The 27402-nt window shown below is 43.9% G+C and overlaps 1 protein-coding gene across 1 annotated transcript in view; it reads left to right on the top strand.

Moving 5' to 3' along the window:
• Positions 1-24606, top strand: part of ENTHD1 (ENTH domain containing 1) — a 114612-nt gene extending 90006 nt beyond the window's left edge. The window contains exons 5-6 of the mRNA XM_043965142.1: positions 8567-9037; positions 24005-24606. Of these exons, the coding sequence (XP_043821077.1) occupies positions 8567-9037; positions 24005-24606 (1073 nt within the window). The remainder of the gene's footprint in view (positions 1-8566; positions 9038-24004) is intronic.
• Positions 24607-27402: the final 2796 nt, after the last annotated feature.

Genomic DNA, 27402 nt, shown 5'->3' with positions numbered 1-27402 from the left:
TTACCCTTAAAATTACTTTTTAAAAAATAGTTCAGTTTATAAAATGTTTTTTACTGCAAATTAAAACAACTCTGAGGTACCACCTCACACCTATCATATTGGCTAATATGACAAAAAAGGAAAATGATAAATGTTGGAGAAGATGTGGTAAAATTGGAACACTGATCCATTGTTGGTGGAGTTGTGAACTGATCCAACCATTCTGTAACAATGCCCAAAGGGCTATAGAACTGTGCATACCCTTTGACACAGCAGTACCAATATTAGGTCTGTATCCCAAAGAGATCATCAAAAAGGGAGAAAGAGCCACTTGTACAAAAACATAGCAGCTCTTTTTGTGGTGGCAAAGAATTGGAAATTGAGTGGATGCCCATCAATTGGAGAAAGACCAAACAAGTTGTGGTATATGAATGCAATGAAACACTAGAGTATTGTAAGAAATGATAAGCAGATGGATTTCAGAAAAACATGGAAAGACCCACATGAATGGATGCTGAGTGAAGTGAGCAGAACCAGGAGAACATTGTACACAGTATCAACAACATTGTGTGAGGATCAAATGTGATAGACTTAGCTCTTCTCAGCAATACAATGATCCAAGACAATGCCAAAAGACTCATGATGGAAAATGCTTTCCACATCCAGAAAAAAGAACTGTGGAATCTGGTTGCAGATCAAAGTATACTATTTTCATTTTATTTGTTGTTATTTTTTCCTTTCTTGTGGTTTTTCCCTTTGTTCTGATTCTTCTTTTACAACGTGACTTATATGAAAATATGTATAACATGATTGTACATATATAACCTATATCTGATTGCTTGCCATCTTGGGAAGGGGAGAAGGGAGGGAGAAAAAATTGGAACTCAAAATCTTGCAAAAATGAGTGTTGAAAACTATCTTTACATGTAATTAGAAAATAAAATACTAAAAATAAAGTGAGAAAAAATGGTTTTTCACCAAGCTCCTTAAGTGGAGCTAAACTGGTCATTGCACTATTTTAAAAATATGTCTTATCTTTCCCAATTAGATTATAAGCCCCTTGAGGACAGAAGCTGCATCTTATAACTTTTTGTTACTACCCCTATGGGATGGTGGGGAGGACTGGCACCTCTGGTGGGAGGGCTTGTGGCGCCCTTCTCAGGGCTGCACAAAATAATTTGAGGATTTGAATGTTTTATGTGATTAAGTGCCTAAGTGAGTGATGAATCTAGTTGATGAATCCTATAAGAATTCAGATCAGGGAAAGAACAATGTTGTCTGGACTAGTCTGAAAGGGCTTCCTGGAAGAGGTGGCTTTGAAGAGACATTCTTCATTCCTTAGGTAGGATTGGTCTAGAGAAGAGTAGGAAGGGCATTCCAGAGGAAGGGAAGGTGGTTGGGGCATGGTGTAAGCAAAGGTTGGGAGATGGGAAGGAACATATTGGGGTATATATGTAGAGATAATGATGAGACTTGCCCAGCTCTGGGGAGGGTTTGTGTAGTTTGGCTGGGGGTGGGGAGATGCAATGGGTTGGCCTGGTTGGTTTGTGGAGAGCCCTGTAACTCCAGACAGACTGCAGGCTGTGAATAAGAGCCTGAGTAGAAGGCCAGGAGCTCTCAGGGAGAGCTGGGTTTTAAGGAGATCTAGCTGTGAGTGGTGCGCAGCAGGGACAGGATGGGGAGCGGTGAGGCATAGAGAGATGCTGCATTAGCGCTGGCTCTTCCAGGTTTTCAGGAGCCCTTTGTTTGGTGCCAACAGAAACCTTTTTCTCCTTTCGTTCACTCACTGCTGCATTTTAAATCATTGTCCCAGCTCTGATACCGAGCCCCTTCTCATTTGAAAAAGCTTACAGTTTGTAAAAAGTGCTAGGAGACAAGAGTCTAAGCAGAGAGAGTGTTGGGGTTTTGCTATTAGGAAGGGGCTTGGTACAAGCAGAGTAAGTGAGGTCTAGTTGATTTCATCGGACATTATACTGTTATTGATTTTAGAAGTGATGACAAAGGCACATGACTGATATAAAAAGAGAACTGCTTTAGGTGTTTCAGTTTATTGGATCTATTTTCTACTGGGTGTGTAAAGCACTGTTTGAGGCCTTGAATCCTAACCTTGAGTCCAAAGTCTTAAAATACATTTCCCATGTTTTAGATGATTGCACATATATAACCTATATCAAATCGCTTACCTTCTCAGGGAAGGGAAGGGGAAGGTGGGAGAAAATTTGGAGCACAGAATTTTTTTTTTTTTTTTTTTGGTGAGGCAATGGGGGTTAAGTGACTTGCCCAGGGTCACACAGCTAGTAAGTGTCAAGTGTCTGAGGTCGGATTTGAACTCAGGTCCTCCTGAATCCAGGGCCAGTGCTGTATCCACTGCGCCACCTAGCTGCCCCTTGGAGCACAGAATTTTTAAAAAATGAATGTTAAAATTTGTCACTATATGTAATTGGAAAAATAAGATACTATTTAAAAAATAAAATACATTTCCAAAGTATAAACTAGACCAATAGCAAAGACAAATAATCTAATGGACTATGTAAAATCTTACATAAAACCCTAGCATTTGTCAAAGTACAAAATTGCTTTTGCTCCATATGCCTTTTAAGAGCTTCTGAAATTCTACTACCTCAGCAGATGTGTCATATGGAGAGTGGGGGAACCCAGTGGGGAACCTTGTGGAGATCCATTGGGGAATCAAGTGGAGATATGGTAGAAGGCCCAGTGGGAATCAGGTGGAGATCCAGCAGTGAATCCAGTGGGTCAGAGGATCCTAATGGTGAATCTAGTAGAGATCCATTGGGGGACTGGGTGTAGACCCACAGGGATCTGGTTTGGGAATCTAGCTTGGGTGTTGCTAGTGAATCCAGTGGGTCAGAGGATCCTAATGATGAATCTAGTAGAGATCCATTGGGGGACTGGGTGTAGACCCACAGGGATCTGGTTTGGGAATCTAGCTTGGGTGTTGCTAATCTCACATCACATCATATCATATCACACAGGTCTTTCCACATCTCCTTTAGTGTTAATCTTCTAGGCTAATGGGAGTGAGGACAAACGCATGAATCATCTCAGTAGGTCACATTTCCATAGTGCTTTAAGGTTCACAAAGTGGTATGGAGTCAGAGCCAGGTGTCTCATCTGCTACAATAACCAGACTCCATAGGACCATGGGGTAACTTCTAGGGAAAGGTTCTGACAAAGGCCCTTCTATCTCCTACTCACCCTGGGGCAAGGAGGGACAAGGGGGCGGGGGACAAGAATGAGAGAGAGCTACAATGGTTCATTTAAAAAAATAAACGGAGTTTGACCTCATCCAGTCCATCCCACAAGCATCATCAAACATAAGCGTTAGGTCACTATATATCAAAGCTAGAATATTCACCGGAGACTTTTCTCAGGGTCTTCCAGTGTTTTATGGATCCTGGTGAAATGCATAGCCCATGGATCTGCTGTCCTTTGCCCAGCCCGCCCTTTCCTGGTTATGCACATCCTGGGTCCTCAGCAATGGTGTCCAGACCACTTCTTTCATGTGGCGTTCTATGGCCTGCATATAGTTACCAAGCATCTTTTTGTTGAGATTTGATCTATAGTGGATAGAGTGCTGGGCCTGGAATCAGGAAGACATGAGTTCAAATCTGACCTCGGACACTTACTAGCTGGGCAGCCCTGGGCAAATCTGAGTCTGTTTGCCTCAGTTTCCTCATCTATAAAATGGGGGTGATAATAGCACCTACTTCCCAGGGTTGTTGGGAGGATCAAATGAGATAACAATTGTAAAGTGCTTAGCACAGCATCTGGTAAATAGTGAGTTCTATCTAAATGTTAGCTATTATTATTATTATTTTAGTGAGGCAATTGGGATTAAGTGACTTGCCCAGGGTCACACAGCTAGTAAGTGTTAAATGTCTGAGGTCGGATTTGAACTCAGGTCCTCCTGACTCCAGGGCCAGTGCTCTATCCACTGCGCCACCTAGTTGCCACAATGTTAGCTACTATTAATAGCTATTATCTATGATTGGGGGCCATATCCAGTAGCATCACAAGGAGAATATTGGTATTGACTGAGTGTTGTCAGTGAGGACTAAGTCTAAGATTCTGGAAGTTTCCCCAGTACAACCCAGCCCACATTCTTCTTCCTCTTCCATTCAGGGGCTGCACACAGTCTGGGCCACAGACTTCCAGAGAAGTCTTACTCCCCTCCCTGCCCCCACCCATGATTTAGAGTGAGGATGTGACATCCATCAATAAAAATCATTTATTCGCCATCTACAAAGTGCCAGACACTTGTAATAAGTGAACTCACACGGGATGAGTGTAGAATGTGATGGATGGTACACACGCAACAGCACAATTCCTTTTGGCTTCACGGGTAAACAGTCATAGCTCATTTGACTCTTGAATCTCGCCCTTTCAAGCTTCATGAGTCCTCCCTACAGCCAATCTCTTCTTCCTCCCCTTGTTATGGGTCCTAGCTTCTCTAACTCTACTTCGTAGCACAGTTGTATGGAATCATTTCAATGCCTTGGCATTTAGATTGATGGGAAGAAGCACTAGGTTGAGAAGTGATGACAAAGGCAAATGATTCATAGACAAATAGACATTCCTATGCTGGGCTTGCCTTGAATTTCAGTTCTCTTACAGATGTGTATTGAGTTAGAATAAATATCTCATTTTCTCCTTTCTTCTAGAAAAATGGACTTTTTTCATGGAGCCTGATTGCTTGATATGGATACATACATATTGACCCATTCATTCGCCTTCCTTGCCTTTGATGGGCCTCCCATTTCTAATGTTTCTGTTACCAATGATAAAAATGACACTTAGGGGGCAGCTAGGTGGCACAGTGGATAAAGCACCAACCCTGGATTCAGGAGGACCTGAGTTCAAATTTGACCTCAGACACTTGACACTTACTAGCTGTGTGACCCTGGGCAAGTCACTTAACCCTCATTGCCTTGCCATCCCCCCACAAACAAAACAAAACAAAAAAGTACTAAAGCACTATATACATTTTTAAAAAATTGACACATAGATGTCAATCTCCCCCCCACAACCCCCACAACCCCCACAACCCCCCCAACTCCCTGACCTGGAGTGTCAGACTTAGGTCATATTGTTTCTCCGGGGACATGATGCTCCTTTGTCATAATGTGTAGGGAAAGATGACATCTGCCCAGTGGTTTTTTATTTTTATTTTTTTATACCATATGGGGAGAGGTGTCTGTAGTCTAGAGCTTCTATCTGCAGGTAGGGAAGTGTGTGGTAGCCCTGCAGGCATATTTCCTTTGATGTTACTTTATAGAAGAAGTGAATTTGTGAGGGACTGAGAGCATAATGCTTTGAAAGGGGATCAGAAGAAACAGTGGCAGAGAGGTGGTGAAGGGGGAATGCTCAAGAAGTCAGCCGTGTGACCTTGCCCTACCTGATAACTACAGGGAGAAAGAGCAAGAGAAGGCAACAGCCAAATGACCAGTGCGTTAGCTCTAATCATGGCGTCCTCGAGCCCAAGGTGCCAAAGCATTGGGCTCACAGAATCCTCCAATCTAACAGTCAAAAGAGGCCATCTAGTCTTGGGATTATTTACTCTTCTATGTCCCAGACCCCTTTGGGGAAATCTGGTGAAGCTTATGGAGCCCTTCTCAGAAGGTTTTTAAATGCATAAAATAACATACATAGTACAAAAAGAAGCATATATATACACACATACATATGTATAACTTTAGTCATCACACTATTTTAAATAACAGGTGGGTTAAGAGCCCCTTACCTAGTCCAACTTGTACTTGACCAAACTTCCCTTCTTCAGCCTCCCCAAAAGTTCTCTTCTGGCTAGTGCTCAAAGACCTCTAGAGACGGCGAGGCATCACACACCATGTTGGGAAGTTTTCATTGCTGGGGGTTTCCCTCTCAATAATCACACAATGTTTATTTGGTATCTCATTGTGCTGGGCACGATGAGGATCTGAAGACAAAAAGGAAAGAAACCCACTTTCCATCAAGGAATTGACATTCCCTTGTACCCACTACAGTTCCTATCCTTTGTTCCTGGTTCTGCCCTCTGGGGCCAAGCCGAGCCCATCTAATCCTTCTCTTATCTGAGGCCATTCTTCTCCCCTGGCTCACTGGTCTTCCCTTTTCCCTGTTCCTTGACTGGATCCCTCTTCCATATGCACCTTTTCTCTGGCTTTCCTAAACTAGTGTGAGCACAGGCCTCCAGAAGTGCCCTGACAAGGACAGAGTAGATTGTGAGCTCCTGGAGGGCAGGGACTATCTTTGGCCTCTTTTTGTATCCTCAGGGCTTAGCACAGGGCCTTGCCAATAGCAGGGGCTTAGTAAATGTTGATTGATTGACTGAGCAGAGCAGAACTATGGCCCCACTTGTTCTTGACCCTTTGCTTCTCTTCATGCAACTTGCTATTGCAATATAATTGTGGGTGCCAGGCCATCCTGTTGACTCCAGTCGAGTAGTTCACTAAAACTCCTGGGTCTCCTTCACAATAGCTGGGGTCTGGCCACACACCCTCAGCCTGGGTTTGGTGAAGCCCGTTTTTAGAACCCATGTAGGACTCTTCTTTTGGCCTCATTCAGTTTCATGAGATTAGTTTTAACCCCATGGTCTAGCCTGTGAAGATATTTTTGATCTTATGCACTGATGCAAATACTCATTGTGAGTTGGCTTGCTTGAAATGCTCATTTGCCCTTGTCATCTGCACATCCGTGAGCATGCCACCTGTGCCTTCCTCAAAGTCATATGTCACAGGGACCTGGCCAATGGAATACCACCCATCAAGCATGGCCCCCATTCTGTGCCGCCACCAGTCTTGCTTCCAGAGAGGCATGTGGTGTATGATTGAAGAACCCTTCCCCTTGCTTTGGAGCTGGTTACAGACATTCTCTAAGTCCAGTGTGCTAACTACACAGTAAAGAGACGGAGTGTTGATTGGCTGCTGAGGCAGAGCTGCACAATGGAGGCGAGGTCTTCCCAAGATCTCCCACAGTGGCTCAGCGCTGCTCCGGTGTCTTCTCTCAGTGCCCTGGATGTAGCTCACCTACATGGGCCCAGTGAATCATACTCAGGAAGGGCACCTCCGTTCTGCCTAACTCACTGTTCTCTCACTGATTACCATTTGGTTGTATCCTTCTCAATCCAATACATAAGAGCAGCATGGTATTGTCCCCTTGTTGTCACCTTGTGCTTGGGGAGCAGCAGTTCTATTCCTTCTTTGAGCTTTTTCTTGCCATGTGGTGCGACTTAGCATGTGGCCACTCTTAGCTCCCATAAGATTAATGTTCTGTATCCATTCTAATCTAGCGGCCCTTGCTAAGTGTCTCAAAAACCTGAATTTCCTGTGTATCCACAGTGGTCTATACAGCCCTCCCTCTTCATTGTCACCAGCATCACTTCTGCTTCTGTCTCCAGAATGTTATCCCTGAGAGCTTCCCATCCCATATGGGCTGCCTTCCCCTGAACAATTTGAAGTCTGCCCTCTCAGGATTGCGGGCACCCAGCAGACCCTGCTCAGCTGTCCTGCCCTGTATCTTGAGCGGTCCCTTGCCCCCAAACCCCTGTATTTTTTACTTTATCATTAGGTTTTTTCCTACAGTTTAGCACAGCTGTTCCTCTCATTGCTTCTTCCACTCTTTGAAAGATACAACTTTACAACTATATTGTTCCTCCAGTGATTCTCATCCAAATGCCCTCCATGATGTTTCTACCCTCAGAATCCTGAATTTGCTCGAATGAGCATATACTCCTAATGTCCAACACTACACCATCCCCTTTTATCTGTTCTGTCTCTTTTGAATATGGTATATTCTTCCAGAGCCAGATTCTCCTCACAAATCCCATTCTGGGGAGCAGCTAGGTGGCGCAGTGGATAGAGCACTGGCCCTGGATTCAGGAGGACCTGAGTTCAAAGCTGGCCTCAGACACTTGACACTTACTAGCTGTGTGACCCTGGGCAAGTCACTTACCCTCATTGCCCAACCAAAAAAAGAAAAGAAAAGAAAAGAAAAAAAACAAACAAATCCCGTTCTGCCAAGTTGTCATGACATCTTGGAAGTCGAATTTGCCTCTTTGCTTTCAGTTCTCTGGTCCACCCTGTTCATTACCCGTAATTTGTACTTTTGCACACAGATCTCAGAGGTCATGGGTTTTATTTTCTGGCTTTTTTCTTGGATATTGTCTCCTATGAATTGTGGCAGCTCCCATCTCTTCTTCCTGCTCTGTTGTACCCACTCTTCTCTGGTGTCTGACCCAAATGGGACTTTCTCTTCAGAATCTCCTGCCTTCTGCTGGTTCAGACCCTAGCTTGGCTGCAGTGGGAAAGGTGTCACTTCATTTTTCTGAGTTTTGGTATTCCCACTTGTAAAGTGATGGGGTTGTATTCAAGAATAACTTGAAAAACAAAGTGACGGGAGGCAGAAGTGAAAGGTAGCAATAATCATTCCTATGATGATCTGCGAAATCAGAGATGTTACTAAATGGGATCAAATACTCCATTTAGGGCAGTAGAATGATCCTTGTTATGGTAGGAAATAGAGCACAGCAGCCGTCATTTTCCCAGAATAATTCCTGTTTGTTATTTTACAGATGCTGCGCCTGTTCCTTTGGAAAAAAGTCCGTCTCTGCATACAAATCTGAGCTTGGGCAAAAGGCTAGACAGCTTGGGCATTGACCGACTCGATTTATCAAATCTTGCCCTGGAAAACACTATGCCACAATCTCTAGAGCGTTATTCCCCTCAGAAAAACTGTGGCGCCTTGGGAACTATGCAGGGCCTTTGGCCATCCGGAAGAGAAGAGGCTGGCAATACCAACATAAGGGTGTCAAAGTCTGACCCTTTCTTCCATAGATCTCAGGTTTCTGTAGAGACCCTCTATATGTCTCCCTCCTTCAAAACCTTTGAGCCCTTGAAGGAGAGTTCAGTTAGCAAGGAGTGCCCCAAACCAACACAGAGTCCTTCTGAACAGTTTTCTGAGACTAATATAACACCATTGCCAAATCTCAGCTCCAACATCGTTAAGATGGATGGTGTGGGCCTCAACCCTTTTGCAAGACATGGTAAGTCTAATCAACGCTTACTCTCTCTCTCCTTTACTTTAACCTCTGGAACCCAATCAGCTTTCTTTCTTCCTTCCTCCTCCTTTTCTCTTAGTGCGTACCTGTCATGGAGTGATTTTCAGCTAAGAAACTGGCCCTATGCACTCAGGCACCAAGACAGATTTGTTGTGGGCTACAAGCACTTAGGGGGAATGCATTACCACAGGTTGAGAGCCACAGCAGTGTAGAACAAATTAGGAAGAAATCAGTCTTAAGAAGAGCTTTCTGTCAGACATTTTGCTTAGATGCTACTAGCCGTGGAAGAAAGAATTGGTATTTTGGGGTATATTTCTTTTTTTTTTTTTTAAAGAATCACAATATACAGATTGCATGAGAACAGATCTCTTTCTTTCTGAAAAAAACCTAGAAGAAGGTTGCCGAGAGAGGGCCAGGACCAGATCCAGATTCCAGGCCCTTGCCTGTCCACTGTTTATACTTTTCATTATATAATTCTATTTGATTTCTATAATTTAATTAGGACCAGCACAGTTTGCTTGTTCATGCAGTTGTCTAAGTAGCAGTTTTGTTGATTTGTAGGTAGAAATCAGGTGTGGTAATGCTTGTCAGCTGATATTCATTTAAAGCTTTTAAGTGGCTTGAATGCGGACCTCAAGTAAATAAAAGAACTGAAAGTTGCTACATCAAGGATGGCTGGGTATGGGGAGAGCAGTGAATATGGAAGCCTTGTCCCCACCATCCTTTCTGGGATGACTGGCATTGAACCAGAGTAACAGTGAAAAGGGGGGTTGGTTTTGTGGACAATTTACTTTTACTGTTGCTGTGGAGACATGAGAGCCGCCTGCAGGACTGGCCTGGAGGAGTCTGGCAGTGAGCCTGTATTTGTTTCATAGAGACCTTGGAAAAGCAAAGGGAGGGGCAGCTAGGTGGTGCAGTGGATAAAGTACTGGCCCTGGATTCAGGAGGACCTGAGTTCAAATCCAGCCTCAGACACTTGACACTGGCTGTGTGACCCTGGGCAAGTCACTTAACCCCATTTGCCTCACCCCCCCCCAAAAAAAAAGGAAAAGCAAAGGGAGAGAATTTGGGGGTGGCCATTAGCTTGCTATGTATCTGACTAGAAATCTAGGAGGAAAGGGTTCTTGAAAACTAATTGGAATAAATATTTCCGTTCCTAGATTTCATCCAACAAGGATTTTTAAGTGCCTGTGACTGAATGTAGCAAGTCCTGTGCTAGTCCTGGGGAGATGAGAATGAAAAATGAAACAGTCCTTCTCTTGAAGGAATTCATTCACAACAAGTGCACAGAAAATTAAATGTAAAGCATATACAAAGTGATTTCCAGGGTGAGAGCATTAGCATTGAATGGCATAGGGAAAGGCTGCATGAAGGGGGTGGCACTTCCGTTCAATGGAGGTGAGGAAGGAGGGTATACTAGGCATGGGGCACTGCCTGGGTAAAGGCATGCAGATGGGAGATGGACTGTTGTGTGGGGGAGCCCCTGAGTTATTGGGGGGCCAGCTGAAAATCCTCATGGTTCCTTGACAGCCGAACTTCTGTACCTTTCCACTTCTTCCATAGGGCTTGGGGTTTCTTAACCTATTTAGCAGTCTGGGGGAGCCTAGGGACCCCACTTGGAATCAGGTTCTGAAAGGTACACAATAAAATACATAGGATTCTAGAAGAAACCAATTCTATTGCCATAAAGAAGCAATTTTTCCCCATCCAAGTTTATGGTCCCTCTGAAATCCATCCACAAATTCTCTGGGGGATTAGAGTTAGAAGCCCATGTTAAGAAACTGTTGGGGGAAGAAGGAGAGAGAGAAGGGAGAGAATGACAGAGAAGGGAGGGAGAGAAGGGAGAGAAAGAGAGACAGAAGAGAGAAGAGAGGAGAGAGAGAGAGATTGATTATGGGATTTATAAAGTGTTTACCATCTTCCAGGCACTGTGCTAACAAGAAAAAAGAAAGACAGGCCCTATCCTTAGGGAAGTTGCTTTCTAGTAGAGGCCAGTACATAAAAGGGAACAGAAAAGGGGGGAGGGATGAAGGTCTGGGAAGTTGTGTGAGGGTCTAGGTTTGAAGTGAAAGGGGAGGCGTCAGAAGGAACTCACGAATCTGAAGAAGCTGTCAGGATGGAGGCATTGCCAGTGGGAAGAGTCAGGCCCTTGGGGTGGAGGTGAAGAGCTCACCTGGGGTGTCATGGGCTGCTCTGGAGTTGAAGAGAAATGGAGGATCAAACAACTCATTGCTAGCTGTTGTATTTTTTCCTATTGTTTATTTTTTCTTAGAAAAACTTCTTTTCTATATACAACTTTAAAGAAGAGATTGTTGTTGCTAGAGGTATTTTAAGGAATGAACAATGTTCTTTGATCGGACAAGTGATCACTTTGATACCACAGCCCATTCAAACTAGCACTGTAGGACGTAGTACTGGAGAGAGAATCTGGAAATTAATGAAAGGATGAGTTCTGTTGCACGTGATTATGAGCTGGTAGCTTAGCTGTGTTTTTTCTTTGATTATTTCCAGGTTCTAACCCCCTCTCCAATATGCTTATGCTTATTAGGATGAGATTGGATGTAGAACACTGTCCTGGCATGAATTCTGGACTTTAGACACTTCATTTGCATTTTTCATATTCAAAATGTCCACAGGTGATCTCCATCCATCCATCCATCCATCCATCCATCCATCCATCCATCCATCCATCCATCCATCCATCATCCATCATCCATCCATCCATCCATCTATCCATTCATTCATTCATTCATCCATCCACATCTGCTGCTTTTTAACATGAGAATTCACCCACCTAGAATACCATAATTAATGATATTGGGTTTCATTTCTGTTCAAACAGTTCATTTCACTGAATTCCCGCCCCCCCATTTGTTTTCTGCTGGCATCACAACAACAACAGCAACAACAATAATAATAACTCATTCATTCAGTACTTGAAAGTTTGCAAAGGCCATATGTAAATTATATCATGAATTCTCCAGCTCTTAAGAGCTAAGTACTACGCGTACTCTTGTGCTCATTTTGCCAATGGGAAAACTGAGGCCCAGAGAGGTTAAGGAGGTTGCCATGGGTATCCAGCTCTTAAATGTGGGAAGTAACAGTTGAGCTGAGGCCTGTGGTCTTGCTCCCCTTTTCACTATAACCCACAGCCTTGTCGGACTAGGAGCTGCATAGCACACTTGCTACCTGTTTTCCTTGCTTCTGCATGTGCAGGAAGCTGCCTCCAGTCTACCCATTCTCCCTGGCTTTCTTTACTGAGCACTCCTCTCTTGTTGGCTCTAGTGAGCCCACGAGACGATTGGTCAATCCTCCAGGATGGACTGGGCAGCAAATCTGACCCTTTCTGTCCTCTCTTCACTGGCACCTTGTTATCAATCAGTGTTATGTCAATCATGTAGTTCATCAATCACCATTTGTAACCTGGCCTTGAGAAGCTAGGCTCTCGAGGCACTGACATTCTCACAAGGGAGGCATATCTGTGTATGAAGGTATAGACAAGAAATAGAGTCGCTGGGAGGGGAAGGTGCCAACAGCTGGGGGAATCAGGGATGGATGGGAGAAGTAGGGGAGGGATATACAGTGTCTTGAGGCAGAGTCTCAGACGCTGTAAGCACTCCTATAGAACTTGGAAGGACTCAGCTTCCTTTTAATTTTTCTTCTGAATCTAATCCCAAATAGAATGGGTATTTGCATATAGAGAGTAGAACAGAAAAGGTGTTGTGCGCCTGAAACTGTTGGTCCCTGTTATGTATCACTTGCTTTTCTTTTGAAGTATATAATAAGGATGACAGAGGGGGCCAGACAATTGCTAGAGGATGCTAATGAGCTATAGCAGCTGAGAGTCATTAGGACCTAGGAGGAGAAGGACCGAATAGCAAGACTGAAAAAAGGAGTCAAGGGAAGAGTTCTACAACCACTTGGAAAGGCAGATTACTTGGAAGGTCTGTTGGATGTGCTGTGCTTGTCCAGCTCAGTGGACAGAGAGGAAGGGATAAGTTTAGGATACAAAAAGGATTGGTGGTTGTCCTTCATGCTCAAGGAAGACCAAAATGACATCACTGTGTTGGGGTCCAGGCACAGTGTATCCAGCTGTTGCTGATCAAACCAGTGTGAGCTGGGAAGGCTCCACCACAGGTCGGGCACAAATAGTCCATGTGAATATTTGGAATGGAGATGTCTCTAAATTTTCACATCTCACGATTCTTTCTTTTTTTTGTGGGGCAATGAAGGTTAAGTGACTTGCCCAGGGTCACACAGCTAGTTAAGTGTCACCTAGCTGCCCCCTCATGATTCTTTCAAGCTACTGCAATTCTGTTTTGCTCTTAGAGCACAGTGCCTTCTTTGATTCAGGCATGCCACACTGGACAGTCCTGTGCCAGTGTCTCCCATGTCTCACAATTGATTCCAAAAGTCTTAGAGAGGGGGCAGCTAGGTGGTGCAGTGGATAAAGCATAGGCTCTGGATTCAGGAGGAGCTGAGTTCAAATCCAGCCTCCGACACTTGACACTTACTAGCTGTGTGACCCTGGGCAAGTCATTTAATTGTCATTGTCCCACAAAAAAAAGAGAGAGAGAAAGAAGGACTTTATTGGGGCCAGCCAGGTGTTGCAGTGGATAGAGCACTGGCCCTAAAGTCAGGAGGAGCTGAGTTCAAGTGCAGCCTCAGACATTTGACACTTACTAGCTGTGTGACCCTGGGCAAGTCACTTAACCCCAATTGCCTCACCAAAAAAATAAATTCTTAGAGAGACCTTGAGAGTGTCCTTGTGTTGCTTTTTCTGACCTCTCTGGGAGCCTTGTGGGAATGCTCTGTAAAAGAGTCTTTTAGGCATTTAAACAACACGGCCAACCTATTGGAGCTGCACTCTCTGCCATAGAGCTTAAATGGTTGGCAGTTCATCTTAAGAAGGGACCTCAGTATTTGTATGAGTGTCTAGCACAATACCTAGCACGTTGTAAGTGCTTAATAACTACTTGTTGGTTAATTGCAGTAACCCTGTTTATCTATCCTAGCCTTTCCATTTCGTGGAAGTCAGAGAGACTTCAGACTGAAGGATCATCATCCCCCAGAATATAGCCATACTGGGCTTGCCGGAATCTGTGTTTCTGGTGTGCTTCAACTGGTTTCTTCCTTGAACTCACACCTTTGATTCTCATCATTGAGTGTAGGCTGGTTAAATTCAAGAGATCTGCAGAAGCCTTCCCCTCATGTGGATCTCTTGTAACACCAGGGAAGTGCCAGAGCTATCAGGTGTTATGCAGTCACTTCACCTATTTAAGGGAACCTTGCTAGGATGGGACCTATCCTGGAAGATGCAGCACGAGCCTGCAGCTCCCTCCTCTGCCTCAGAGTCCCAGCTGCCTTCTTTTTTCCTGCTACAATGACGGCATTAACCATGGAAGCTGGCTTTAGAAAACACTAAGCTGAAGGGGGGATTGACCAGGGAGGCAGTGGGACAAAGAGCTTTGCTTCTGAAGGACTTGGCTTCAAATCTTAACATCAGTGCTTACTCAAGTAGCCTTGAGTTGGCCATTTAACCTCCCGGATCCTTAATTTTCTCATCCATAAAGTTAGGGGTTGGTCCTAGGTCATGAGCTTGGCCATCTAACTCTTGATCAGGGATTTTGACTTCTAGACCAACTAGATTAACTTGGGCTATGTGGGCAGATTATAGAGGGTCAGTGAACTTGGATGGGTGGGGGGAAATGACATCTTTATTTTCACTATCCTTTCCATTGCAATAAAATTGCAAAAAATGTATTTTGTACATTTTTAAATATTCTGAGAAGGCATCCATAGACTTCACCAGCCTGTGCAAAGGGTCTGTGGCACCAAAAGGCTTTTCAACTTCAATGTCTGCTTAGCCAACAGAACTAGGTACACGATGTCCCTGCCTGCTCCAATCTCTTCTAGGACATCATGGTTCTCCCTGAAGCAGCTCCCTAGCTTCGTCTACATGGATGATGTGTGCACATGCACTAGCCTTATCCCAGCCCCCCCTCCCCCAATTACATAAGTATAAAGAGCTTGGCTAAATGAATGATCTCATCAGTATGGACACCACTCCCTCAGCTAGTGCAGATTGCATCCGTTTGGGGCTCTCTCTCATCTTTGGCCACCTTGTCTATGTCTTCCCATTAACTCTCTCTCTCTCTCTTTTTTTGCAGGGCAATGAGGGTTAAGTGACTTGCCCAGGGTCACACAGCTAGTAAGTGTGTCAAGTGTCTGAGGCCGGATTTGAACTCGGGTCCTCCTGAATCCAAGGCCAGTGCTTTATCCACTGTGCTGCCTAGCTGCCCCCCCCCATTAACTCTCCAAAGAGGATCTGTCCAATGGTTCTTTTCACGTTTTGGGGATACCCACGTGCTGCTTGGGCTGAGCATCTGTTGTCTCTTATTTTCACAATGTGACCAGCCTGTCTCCTTTCTCACTCTTACATATCTTTAATAATGTCTTTTCGACCACTTCTTGAAAAGCACACAAGTTTTCAGTAAAAGCCGAGAGACTCCAGCTGGTGAGAAATCATAGCAAAAATTTAAAATATCCATGCCCTTTGCCCCCATGAGGAGAACAGAGAGAGAAGGAAATTGAGATTCATCACACCCCTACATTGATTACCATGAGACAGTCTAAAAATATTTGGCCATTATCTCTCCCCTCCCTTCTTCTGAATTCACATTTGACTTGAAATAAGAAAGACTTAGACTGTTTTCCCTGTTTAGCATATTGACCTTTGCTTACTTTCTCTTCTTCTACCCGTCTGTTCTCAGTTTTCCCCATCTTTCCGGCTCTCCTTTTTATGCCTCCATTATCTGATTCCAATTCATGCTTTCAGTGGCATGCAGTGTTCACTGTACAAAAGTGCTATGTATGGCCTTGTGAACTCTGTCAATCTGATAAACAAATACTCTTTCACCCTTATCTGGCAGCTCTCAAATTAGAAGGTGGTCATCTAGGGCATCTTGGTATTTTTCCTGAATGAGACGGCCTGCCGGAATCCCGTTTGACCTGTAGGTATTTAATAACTATTCGGGAAGCCGTTCACTCCTCCTGCTCTGAAGTTTTGATCTCAGGTTATTCATTGGTACCTCATACTACTTTTAGGCCTATGATGACTCACCCCTCATATTAAAAAGGAAAAAGACAAAAGAGCTAGTGGAGTCTTAGAAGCTGCTTTGGGTGGTAGGTGACTTGCATAATGTTCTTGTAAGAGAAAGTTACATGTAAAGTTGACTTAACTGTCCTGGGAATTTGTTCTCTAATCAGCTTTGAGGAAAAAAAAATCTATTAGTATTATGTGCTACTCTTGATGGATCCTGGCAAAAATTCTCCTTGACCCTTCCCTTTGTTCCTGTCTCATGTGCCTCATTTTTTGCTTGGGATATTTTAGTTGGCAGGGATGGTTTTTCTTTAAAGCTATTCTTCCCCTCACCTTTTGCTAGTGAAAGAAACTGAACAGGACACAAAAAAGGAGCTATTAATCATGCCATTTTCCCTTTTTTATACAAAAAGTCACCAGAGTTGGAACAATGAATGATTCCCCTAAAGGAAATGTGAAGAAATGACAGAAAATAGTTAAGCCTACAACAATCCAGCTCTCTGAGCCCTCTCTGGTCAGCCTGGTTTAAAAGAACTGTGGAGATCCCCACAGGGAGCCATCCATTGTGCCCCTCAGGGAAGCCCCACAGTTTGGTCTCACCCCAGAGATGTTGCCAGCAACATCTTTGATGTGCAGAGCTCCTACCTGGTCTATGCAAGTATGAGCTAGGGTGACTTTTCAAATCTAGCATGCCTCAAATCACATTTGATAGGCAGGTTTTTAAGATAATAGAATTTGGATCTGGAAGTGACCTTAGAGATCACCCAATTCACCTAGAATAGAAAAACAAGGCCCAGAGAAAGGAAGTCATTTGCCCAAGGTAGTAAAGAGCAAAACCAGGATTTGAACCCCAATATTCTGACACTGAATCCAGGGCTCTTCCCACTCTACTTTCCCTTGATACATCTGTCATCTGTTATCTGATTTTCACAGTAATGGCCTAGACCAAATGAGTCAAAGGGTAGTTTGCATTTTATTTCTTTCCTATACAGTGTGCCCAATACTAGAGTGACAAGTGGGCAAACTAAGATAGGTTTCCAAATGGGATATTTTCCATTCACAAAAAAACTTGAGGAGATTTAAATCCTGTGTCTCTAACTTCTTGACACAACAGCTATTGTGTGTCAGCAGAAAGACTGACTAGGAAGATAGACTGAAGAATGAAAAGCTGTCTCTGCTTTCTACAGTGAAGAATTCTGAAGGTATTCAGCTGATGAAGAGACCTTCTGCCTTCAGATAAATCATGAATTGAATTTAGAACTAGTGGGAGTTTTAAACATAAATTTGGAGTCAATTCCCATTTCTGGAAACAGCTACATTTTTGCCACACAGTACTTTACACAGTCTTGGGATTTTAAATGAAAAATTGTAGCATGATGGCCAACTTATCCAGCCTTCAGGACAGTGAGACTTGGACCTGTCACAGATGACACATGTGCCCTTCAGAACAGTTTTATCAGCATCGTCTATAAGTATTTCTTAACCCCAAATGGCCAGAGGTCCATCCCCCAATGAAATATGAAAATATAGCCATCCCAGCAGTCTTGATGTTGTGAGTACTGGAAGGACAGGGAGATGAATGGCAGCAGATAACAAAGCCTTGGCTGCCATGGAGGAAGCTGAAGAAAGGAAGAAGCTGGATGAGCAAAGGACCCACCAAAGGGCAGCGTGAAGTAACCAGAACAGTTGTGCAGTGTTTGGAGACAGCAGCCAATGCGGGGCAGCCATCAGAGAGAGAGCCGTGTTTTGGGACATATAGCCCGCAAGATAAAAGATGCACAAGGTGAACAGTGACACACATTTACAAGCAGCAGCTCTGCCACAAGCCAAATAGGTATAGTCGTTGGAAGTCTGAAGTATTGAAAAACTAATAAATGGTGGGCAGCTAGGTGGTGCAGTGGATAAAGCACTGGCCCTGGATTCAGGAGGACCTGAGTTCAAATCTAGCCTCAGACACTTGACACTTACTAGCTGTGTGACCCTGGGCAAGTCACTTAACCCTCATTGCCCCACCAAAAAAAAATACAAATAAATGCCAGTCTTTAGGTCATACCATGCACATCCATGGATAAGACAACCATAGTGTCATTGATTCCAATAACCAATGATTTGTATTTAGAGAGTTGGCTCTAATAGTCTTCTTTCAGCCCAATGAAAGGAACTGTGGGAAGATATCAATCTGACCAAAAGGAAACATATTCTACTGTTTCTGTGGCCAGGATAGAGCCTGGACCCATGATTTCATTGATTCAGGAGACTCCCTTTATCTATTCAGGTCAGCACCTTCTCTGGGACTCTCAGCCTTAGAGAGTTACCTAGAATACAGAGAAGTCTGGGAGCTTTCCCAGGTCACCCAGTCAGCATGTGTCAGATGTGAGGCTTGAAAATCTTCTTCGCTTCAAGGACTTAGTCTGTAAACATTTAGGAAGCACCTCTATGTGTCAGGCTCTGCGCAAAGCCCTTGGAGATACAAATAAGGGAAAGAAAGCCAGTCCCTGCACTCCAGAAGGGCACACAGAGGATGGATGAAAGCAGATGCCAAAGTTTCCTTTGCCCTACGGCCTTCCTGTGTCTATAATATTGCCAGGACTTGTGCCTCTGTTAGTGCAGAGGGAAGACCTAGCGTGAGAACTAGAGTTTGGAGAGCTGGGCTTGAATTCTGGCTTGACACTTACTACCTATGTGACTTTGGGTTAGTTATCCCAACCTCTTTGGGCGTCAGTTGCTCAGACTAGATATTTCTACAATTTCTTCCACTTCTAAATATGTGATTCTATAAAATCAATATTCTCACACATAAAGTTCTGATCTGTGTCTTTATCGCCTCATGTTTGGATTAGTGAAACCTGTTTTCTGCTGGCTTTTCTTTTTCTAGTGGATCTCATCTCTAGTAAATACTAGAACTTCTCCCCAAAACGTATTAACCCCCTGTTGTGGCCATCTCACTCTACTTCTAAAAGTGCTCCACTGATTATTATCTGTATTTAACATCAAGGCTGTCCACCTGTCTGTTCTTTATTAAATTGATTTGGAACCAATGTCCTCATTGGACTTTGCTATTGTTAGGTAACCTCATATCTTCCTTCCCATTTTTTAATCATTCCCACTTCGAATTTTTCTACCTCATTCTTGAAATTCAGCACAACCCCCCAAAATATGTGTGAACCATCTACTATGTGGGGGTTATTGTATGAGGCACTAAGGATACAAAGATGAAAAATAACAGCCTGCCCTTACAGGGCAGGGGCTTACAGTCATAGGAGGGGAGTAAGATATTTGGATAAATAAGTATCATGCTCATTAAACTACTGATTATGGTCAAAGGGTGCCGTGGCAGGGCAGGGAAGAGATCACACCTAGTTGCAGTAAGAGAAGTTAGTTTCAAGGAACTTCTTCTATATTATCCTAATCCAAATTGTCACTTTCTTAATATTATTACTTTGTATTTTTCCTTCAATCTCATTTCATTCTGGAATCTGAACCTGACCTTTAACCATCTCTCATAGCTTACCAGTAGGAATGCACCTTTAAAATAGAGATGGGATTAACCATCCATCCATAACCTATCCCATGGTAAATTATTTTCCTTAGTATAGCATGAGCCAAATAAATACTGTGGAAGAAAGAATGAACATAGGAACCTAACTAAAATGATGGAAAAATCAAGACATGTGTTTAAATGTTTCACATCTGAGGGTTAGAAAGGCCCTGTAATCCAATCTTTAGGGGCAGGTAGGTGGTGAGGTGGATAGAGCACTGGCCCTGAAGTTGAGAGAACCTGACTAGCTGTGTGACCCTGGGCAAGTCACTTAACCCCAAATGCCTCAAATATCCAGGGGCCATCTCCTATTGTCCTGATGCCTATCTTGCCACTGGACCCAAAGGGCTCTGGAGGAGAGAGCGAGGCTGGTGACTTTGCACAGCCCTCCCTCCCTTCAATCCAATTTACTGCAAGTCATGACATTGCCCTGACATCCCGGTCCTCTTGGATAATGAAAGACAAACAACAACAACAATCCAGTCTTTACCTGAACAGGAATTCCTTCAACACTGCCCTTGAAATGTGGTTAGCCCATCCTAGCTTGAACATGTCTAGTGGCGGGGAACTCGCTGTCTTTCAAATAGCCCACTTTACTTTTGGACGGCCTTACTGATTAACACTAGGGTTTTTGTTTTGTCTTTTTAAACAGTGAAGTTTCTGGCATGTCGAATGGCTGGAATGCCCCCTTGCTCAAGTATATCAAATGAAGAAAAGGAAGACAAGTTTAGATTGTTTCAATCTGTTAGTAGCACAGACTGCTTTAGAATGAAAATACGGCATTAAATTTAATGCCGTTGTGGTGTTCTGTGATTCTCAGCCATAGGGTATCAATCACTGGAAAACTATTGATGTGAAGAAGATGAATTGTTGTATCAGGGAGCAGGTTGGATCAGTTTCCCAAAGATGACATGCCCTCCCCTTTTTCTCCTGTTCAGTCTGGGCCCAGCTTTTTGTCTACTTGCAGTGCCTTGTCCCAAAATATCTACCGATAGATTAGTGGGCTGGCCATCCAACAGCATGGCATATTTTTCATCCATTTTGGTTTTCTTATGTGGGTTGTTAAGCATTTCCTTTCAAGCAGTCTTGCTTCTCATTGAGGAGGCTCTGTAGTCTGGGGCTTGAAGCAGTTGGTATGACACCTTCTACAAATAGGAACATCTGGAAGATCTCACCATCTATAGGGAATGCCTATTCCCTTTGAACTTTTTAGAGAGCAGCTTCCAAGACAGTGGTCAACACTTTGAGTGAGCATATATCTCTCAGTTTTATGGCTCATTTAATAATAATCGGTAGACATTGAACAATGCTTTCTCTGTGGAAACTGGTAAGATATCAACCTTTATTTAAAAACCATCTTGTTGGAGGAGTACTTCTAAGGTTAACAAGTCACAAGCCTTTTTTTGAACAACTCACTAAAAGCATGATGGGATCTTGTTTTCTCCACATCCTTAAGTCTATTGTGTGACAATGGAGACGTGCTCCAGCATAGAAAATTGATTGCAGAACGTTTACCTGTTTCCTTCTCATATTTTCATCAAGGATGCCATCAGGATCTCAGTAGATCATTTTCATATTCTATAGAAGTTAGAAAGGCATTTAAGTTGGGACTTACAGATGTCCTTCTTAGTCACCTTTTGGGATAATAATACAGCTTGATTTTTTCAATTCATCTGCTCTCTCCCCCCTACACTGTCATTATCTTGATAATGATCTTTTTATTTATGCTCATTATGAACACTACAAGAGAAGATAATCTAAGTGTCCTAGGAAAGAGCCTTTGGTTACAAGAGAAAGTCAGCTTTGCTAGCTTCTATTATTTGCTTCTCCAAAGAGAATCTGACAGACTTCCTTCCATTTAGCTACGTCTTCCTTGTTTATGGCAAGAGTATCAATACTCATATGTTTCTATTCCTCTAGTCGTAAGCCAACCCAATGACCATTGTACCACCAGCAGCTAATGTGCTGTCAGCCTGAAAACCTGGCTTTCTTCGTTCCCTCTACCCCATTTTCACCACTCTGATACCATCAGTGCAGAGGCAGAATAGGGCTGTGCAGTCTGAGAACTCTGTTGTATTTCTCTTTGTTTCATGGGTTGTTATAGGCAAAGAATTCATTATCTCTTGGTGACCAACCCACTGGCAATGAACATCCTTCTATGAATCCAGGCTAATCTTTGGACAACAGGCACAGTCTGTGCTGGGACCAGGCTCAAAGCCTTTTCAGCTCCCAGAGCCTAAGCTCCCTGGGCATGGTTTCTGGGGGCCCTTGGGACCCTTCCACAGACTTAATTGCATGTTGTTTTGTACTGTTCCTGGAGTCTCCCAGAAATGAATGCACATATGGGATAAAACACGTCGGACAGCAGTGTTAGTGTACTGGGAGCCATGCTGCATTTGCTCCTCAGGAGGAAAATGGAAATTTCTCACTATTAGTTAAGTTAGTGGCTAATTTTTGGTGATCTTCAGACAGAGATGGATTCTCTGTTTTAAGTTCATGAGTTTTCTTACATTAAATGCCAGATTTAGATAGTTACAGCTCTCAGAGCTTGAATCCTTGTTTGTTTACTGTTTTGTTTTGCTAAATAAAATCCAGACTGGTTAGCCTGCTCTGTGGGACCACCCTGCATAGGGACCATTCCGGTCCATGTACTTTTTGCCCCAGCCAACCTGGACTACTCATTGTCCTCCCATCCACTAATGAGCTGTATGACCTTGGGGACCAAAGGGGAAAAGTGGCCAAGCAGAGAAGAGAGTGCTGGACTTGGAGTCAGGAAGACCAGACTGGATGCCATCTTAGCCTGTCCTTAGCTGTGAGACTCCGGACAAGTCACTCACCTCTCTCACACTTAGCTTCCTTATCTATAAAATGAGGGGGTGAACTATAAGACCTCAAGGGTCCCTCCTAGCCCAGGAATTCTACCACCACCCCACCCCACCTTTCCAGCCATGGCCTGTTCTGTTCACATCCTCCAGTGCAGAGTCTATACTTGCTGGCCACTCTACTTTTTTTCTCCTGCTTTGCCTATGCCCAGAATGCCCTGATCCCTCCATTGCCTTCTTCATACTGAAAACCTACCCATCCTTTAAGGCCAGCTCCACTGCCACTTCCTCCCTGTGGCCTTCCCTTACCCCATCTTTACTCCAATCCCCACCCTAAGATATACAAAGGCTAGGACCTGGTCATGATCATCGAACCTCCACTACACCTGGAGTTGAGAGGGACTACACCTGGGATTTCTTTCTTTTCTTTTCTTTTTTTTTGTGTGTGTGAGGCAATTGAGGTTAAGTGACTTGCCCAGGGTCATGCAGCTAGTAAGTGTCGAGTGTCTGAGGCTGGATTTGAACTCAGGTCCTCTTGACTCCAGGGCTGGTGCTCTATCCACTATACCACCTAGCTGCCCCAATAGAATTAAGTCTTTGGTCTTTTTTGTTTGTTTTTTTTTGGTGAGGCAATTGGGGTTAAGTGACTTGCCCAGGGTCACACAGCTAGTAAGTGTCAAGTGTCTGAGGCTGGATTAGAACTCAGGTCCTCCTGACTCCAGGGCCAGTGCTCTATCCACTGTGCCACCTAACTGCCCCTACACCTGGGATTTCTTTGTTTGAAGGAACTCCCAGGGGAACAAACTCCCTCCACATTGTCGGTTGTAGCCTACTCTTAGAGTGTTACCTGGGACTCTGAGAGCTTGTGACCGCCAGCACGGGTGGTCTTCCTGGCTTTAAGGCTTACTCTCTGGCTGCTATGTCAGTCAGGCACCTCAGAAGCGTTTTGGACACAAGACAAAAAGGAATATGTCGTGCTGTGGGCTAGGTTTCGGGGACAAATGAAGCATTTGGTTAGAAGAGGGTGGCCAGGACAGAGGCCTGACCGTGTGAAAGGACTGAGGCTCTTCAGCTTGGAAAAGAGGAATTTAGGGGGACACGAGAGGGCACGTTCAAGTATTTGAAGGGTTGGCCTACGGAAGAGGCATCAGGCTCGTTCTGCTTGGCTCTGGAGGGGAGGGTTGAAGGCAGTTGTGGCTTCCTCTCATCTGTGGGGTCCTAGAGTGGAATGAGCGGCTCCAGGAAGCAGGGGCCTGGGCTGTCTGGGCGGCTGCCTCCTAACCCTGCGGGCAGTCTTCTAGGCAATTTCCTGCCACTCCAGCTATTCTCAGGCCCTGCTTTAGGCTGCCTCAGGATCTTTTCATTTTGCACATTTAAAACCTTAAGTTGAATATGGTTTACTCATCAAGATCTTTGTTTACTAACATGATTTGAACTGTTAATCTCATTTGGACCTTACCCAACCTTTCTCTTATATACATCTGTTTTAGATTCGACCATCTCTGAAGGAACATCTTCATCTTTTTCTACCTTCTCCATCTCATTCCCTGATTTAGCCACTCCAGAAAACACCCACCATCCTTTAGGTCTGCCTTCTGGTAGACCTTCCCATAGGCCTTCGTCCCGTGGGCCGTCCTCCTCCTCCGTGCTCTTCAAAGAGATACAGGCCCGAGTTATCCACCCCTTTGCTCCTTGCCCAACCTCTTCAGATGAAGACGAGAGTGATGCCATCAACCTGTCGGACATCCTCCCTGATAACTCCAGCTCTGCAGACAATCGGACTCTTAGTGCTCTGAGGGGCAACTGGGTCACATTCCCCTTTCAGGATCTGCAGCGCCTGACCTCAGCATCAGATCCCGCTTCCCTCGGGAGCAAACAACTCCCTGAGGCAACTGGCACCAACACGCCCATCATGGCTCTATTAGGAGACATCCGAAAGGCTGTTAGGAGATTGCATGGAGATCTGAGTGCTGTGGTCCAAGAGCTGCGCATTGTCAACAGCCACCTGGTGAAGATGGAGGCTGGAAACAGCCAACAGGACAGCAAGCCTCTCCAGCCCAGAGTTCCCACAGATGGTGTCAATCAGTTCTGACCCTCCAAAGGACCATGTTAATAAGGCCTCCTCCTGTCTTCTCCTGCTCTCCCAAGATACGAGAGAGTTGACTTTTCACAGGTTTCTAGTCCCAGCAGCAGGATTCGTGTGGCAGTTTCTCTTTATCTTTTACATTTATTAGCAAATATTTCTCCAATCAGTAAGTAAATTTGGGTGGTAGCAGGAGGGTGTGTGTCTTTTTTTTTTTAAGGGAGAGAAAAGATTTTATGTTTGATCCACATTTTCAGGTTCTAGCTACTGAGTGCATTGTAAGCCTAAGGGAATTTTATCTTTGATGTGCTGTTTTATTTCCAAATGAATAAAGCTCTCCCAACTGAATCTCTCTGTTCTAGGGGTCATAAATAAAGGCAGCATGAGCCCACTTGTATTCACTTAGAGAAAGCCCCTTTCTTGATACACCTTAGCCTTGGGGGAGGGGGAGTTTGGTCTCCCTGCCACTGAGTCTGCAAACCATAAACCAGGACTTGTGATTCCCTCTCTGGGGTGTCATGGCCAGCTAGGGATTCAATAGAAAAGAGGCCCCTGCAGGTCCCTGAGTAGCTGTCAATCACAGCTTTTTATTGTTCCTTTAAATTAAAATATAACTACAGACATACACTGGCTCATTTCTTCTTTTGTTAAGGGAAATAAATTGGTTGTTTTTATCTTATTTTTTTGTCTTTTCTTGGTAGACTAGGCTGGCCTTTCAAACACAGACAAGACTACGTGATTCGAGGGCAAAATGAGAGTTTGGTGATTCTCCAGGCCCCTTGCTAGTCTTCCTCTGGGCTTTCACTGCTTCCTAAGCCTGGCCACCAGCTTAAAGAGCAGAGAGATCTGGGAATGGCAGTAAAGACCTCATTACACTGAAAAGTCCATTCCCTGTTTTGGCTTTGTACTTTGGATGGTTAAGAAGGTTAAACTGAGGATGAAATCTGCTTTTCCGAGAACATTTAAATTTCACATATCTGCATGATTTTTGTCATATTTAGTTCTTTTTTATTTTATTTTTTGTGGGACAATGAGAGTTAAGTGGCTCGCCCAGGGTCACACAGCTAGTGTCAAGTGTCTGAGGTCAGATTTGAACTCGGGTCCTCCTGAATCCAGGGCTGGTGCTTTATCCACTGTGCCACCTAGCTGCCCCTGCTCCCTGCATTTCTTAATGAACCCCAGGGAAGGAACCTTCAAATACACGGATAATTTAGGGGACAGGACGCTGCAGTAGTTTGGTGCTATTAAGGGCCCCACTAAAAACAAATCCGAGGATAACTATTGACAAGAAGGGAAGGAAAAAAAAGCCCTTTTAGGTCATTTAACTTCCCTTCCCTTCCTTGTTCCCTCCACCAGTCCTAAACACCTACTTCCAGTCTCTGGAAGCAATCAGGTAGCTGAGTAGGCAAAAATTAGGCCCTCTGAGAAATTGCCCCCAACATATTACTCCAAGTTCCAAGTAGGTTTCACATAGCCCATATACTTTAATTGGTCAATTAGCAGAATTAACAACCACCCTCCTTTGAGTTTCCATTTAGTCACCTCTATAAAAAAGGCTAAAGAAAGACTAGCTTGATGAGTTGAAGAGGGATTGTAACCTGATTCAACTTGAAGTCTTTTAGTAAAAGAAAAAACCAAACTTCCTCAGATGGTATTTCTTGATGAGAATACTTGTATTTCTCCTTGGTACTTGGGGCTGCCCTCTCCAAGACAGGCCTGTGGTTTTTTTGAAATGAATTTTTTCTCACCTGGTTTCCTTGCTGTTACAAGAGTATGTCATCACCAAAGATTCCGGGAAACTGATCAGAAATGGGCAGTTTCGTTTTCAGTCTTCGGGCCAACTGTGGAAGAGGTCAGGATTCAGAGGTGCCGATGGCTAGCCAAAGAAAGAGGCCTCGCAGCCAATAAAAGGATTGTTTTGAAAATGAAATATGGTAGAAATTATAGTTTTCTAGCTTTCTCACACTCCACTCAGCTAAGAAATTGGTCAAATAGATTTGAAAAACAGACCACTAGAGGTTCGGGTGACATATCTTCCTACCAACTGCTTTCAATTTGACTGGGCTGCCTCTGGCTAGGCTTTTTTTTTTCTTTTTCTTTTAGCTACAGTACTTTCATGCGTCTTCATTTTAGCAAAAAGAATATTGAAAACAATAGACTGTTGAATTAATAAAATAAAGTTAAAAATCGAGGTTGAGATGACTGTAACTTTTCCGCCAGGTTGTACCTTATTTTTATTAGCAGCATGCTGAAATGTGATGAAAGAGTTCTGCTATGTGGAACGGAAGCTTTTCTTTCTTCCAAGCTCTAAGTGATTGGAGGAGGCCAAGCATATTATTGCTATACCAGAAAATATTCTCCATCTTTTATCAGCAGGCAGACTTAGGAAAAGAGCAAATTGGCTCAGAAGGAACTGCATTTTCAAGATGATTTTGTTTGGTTATTTTGAATTCTGTTTTCTCACTGACAGTGCCAAAAGTTTTCAGCGATATGGTAATTATTGTAAAATCATGGCTGCAGGCAGTCATAGCTCTTCGAATAGAGGAAAAATCCACAGTCTAAAGTATCTCAATATGGCTTGTGTAGCTGGTTAGACTGCAGGTCAATTTGGGTTCTCTGAATCCCTACTTCATCTCTTCCTCTCTAATGGAGAGCTATGGACCTGAAGATAAGCGGGGTTCTACTTGAAGCATGGAGAGACCTTATTCTACACCCTCTGGGAGTTATTTAAATTTGTGCTTATTAAGGGATCTTAGCACATTCGAGAGTGTGAAAACATCACTAGCAGAAGAGGACTGTAACAAT

This window comes from Dromiciops gliroides, chromosome 5, assembly GCF_019393635.1.
Source record: "Dromiciops gliroides isolate mDroGli1 chromosome 5, mDroGli1.pri, whole genome shotgun sequence".
NCBI lineage: Eukaryota > Metazoa > Chordata > Mammalia > Microbiotheria > Microbiotheriidae > Dromiciops > Dromiciops gliroides.
Note: the sequence above shows the minus strand (reverse complement) of the source record. Positions and strands in the feature narration are given on the sequence as shown.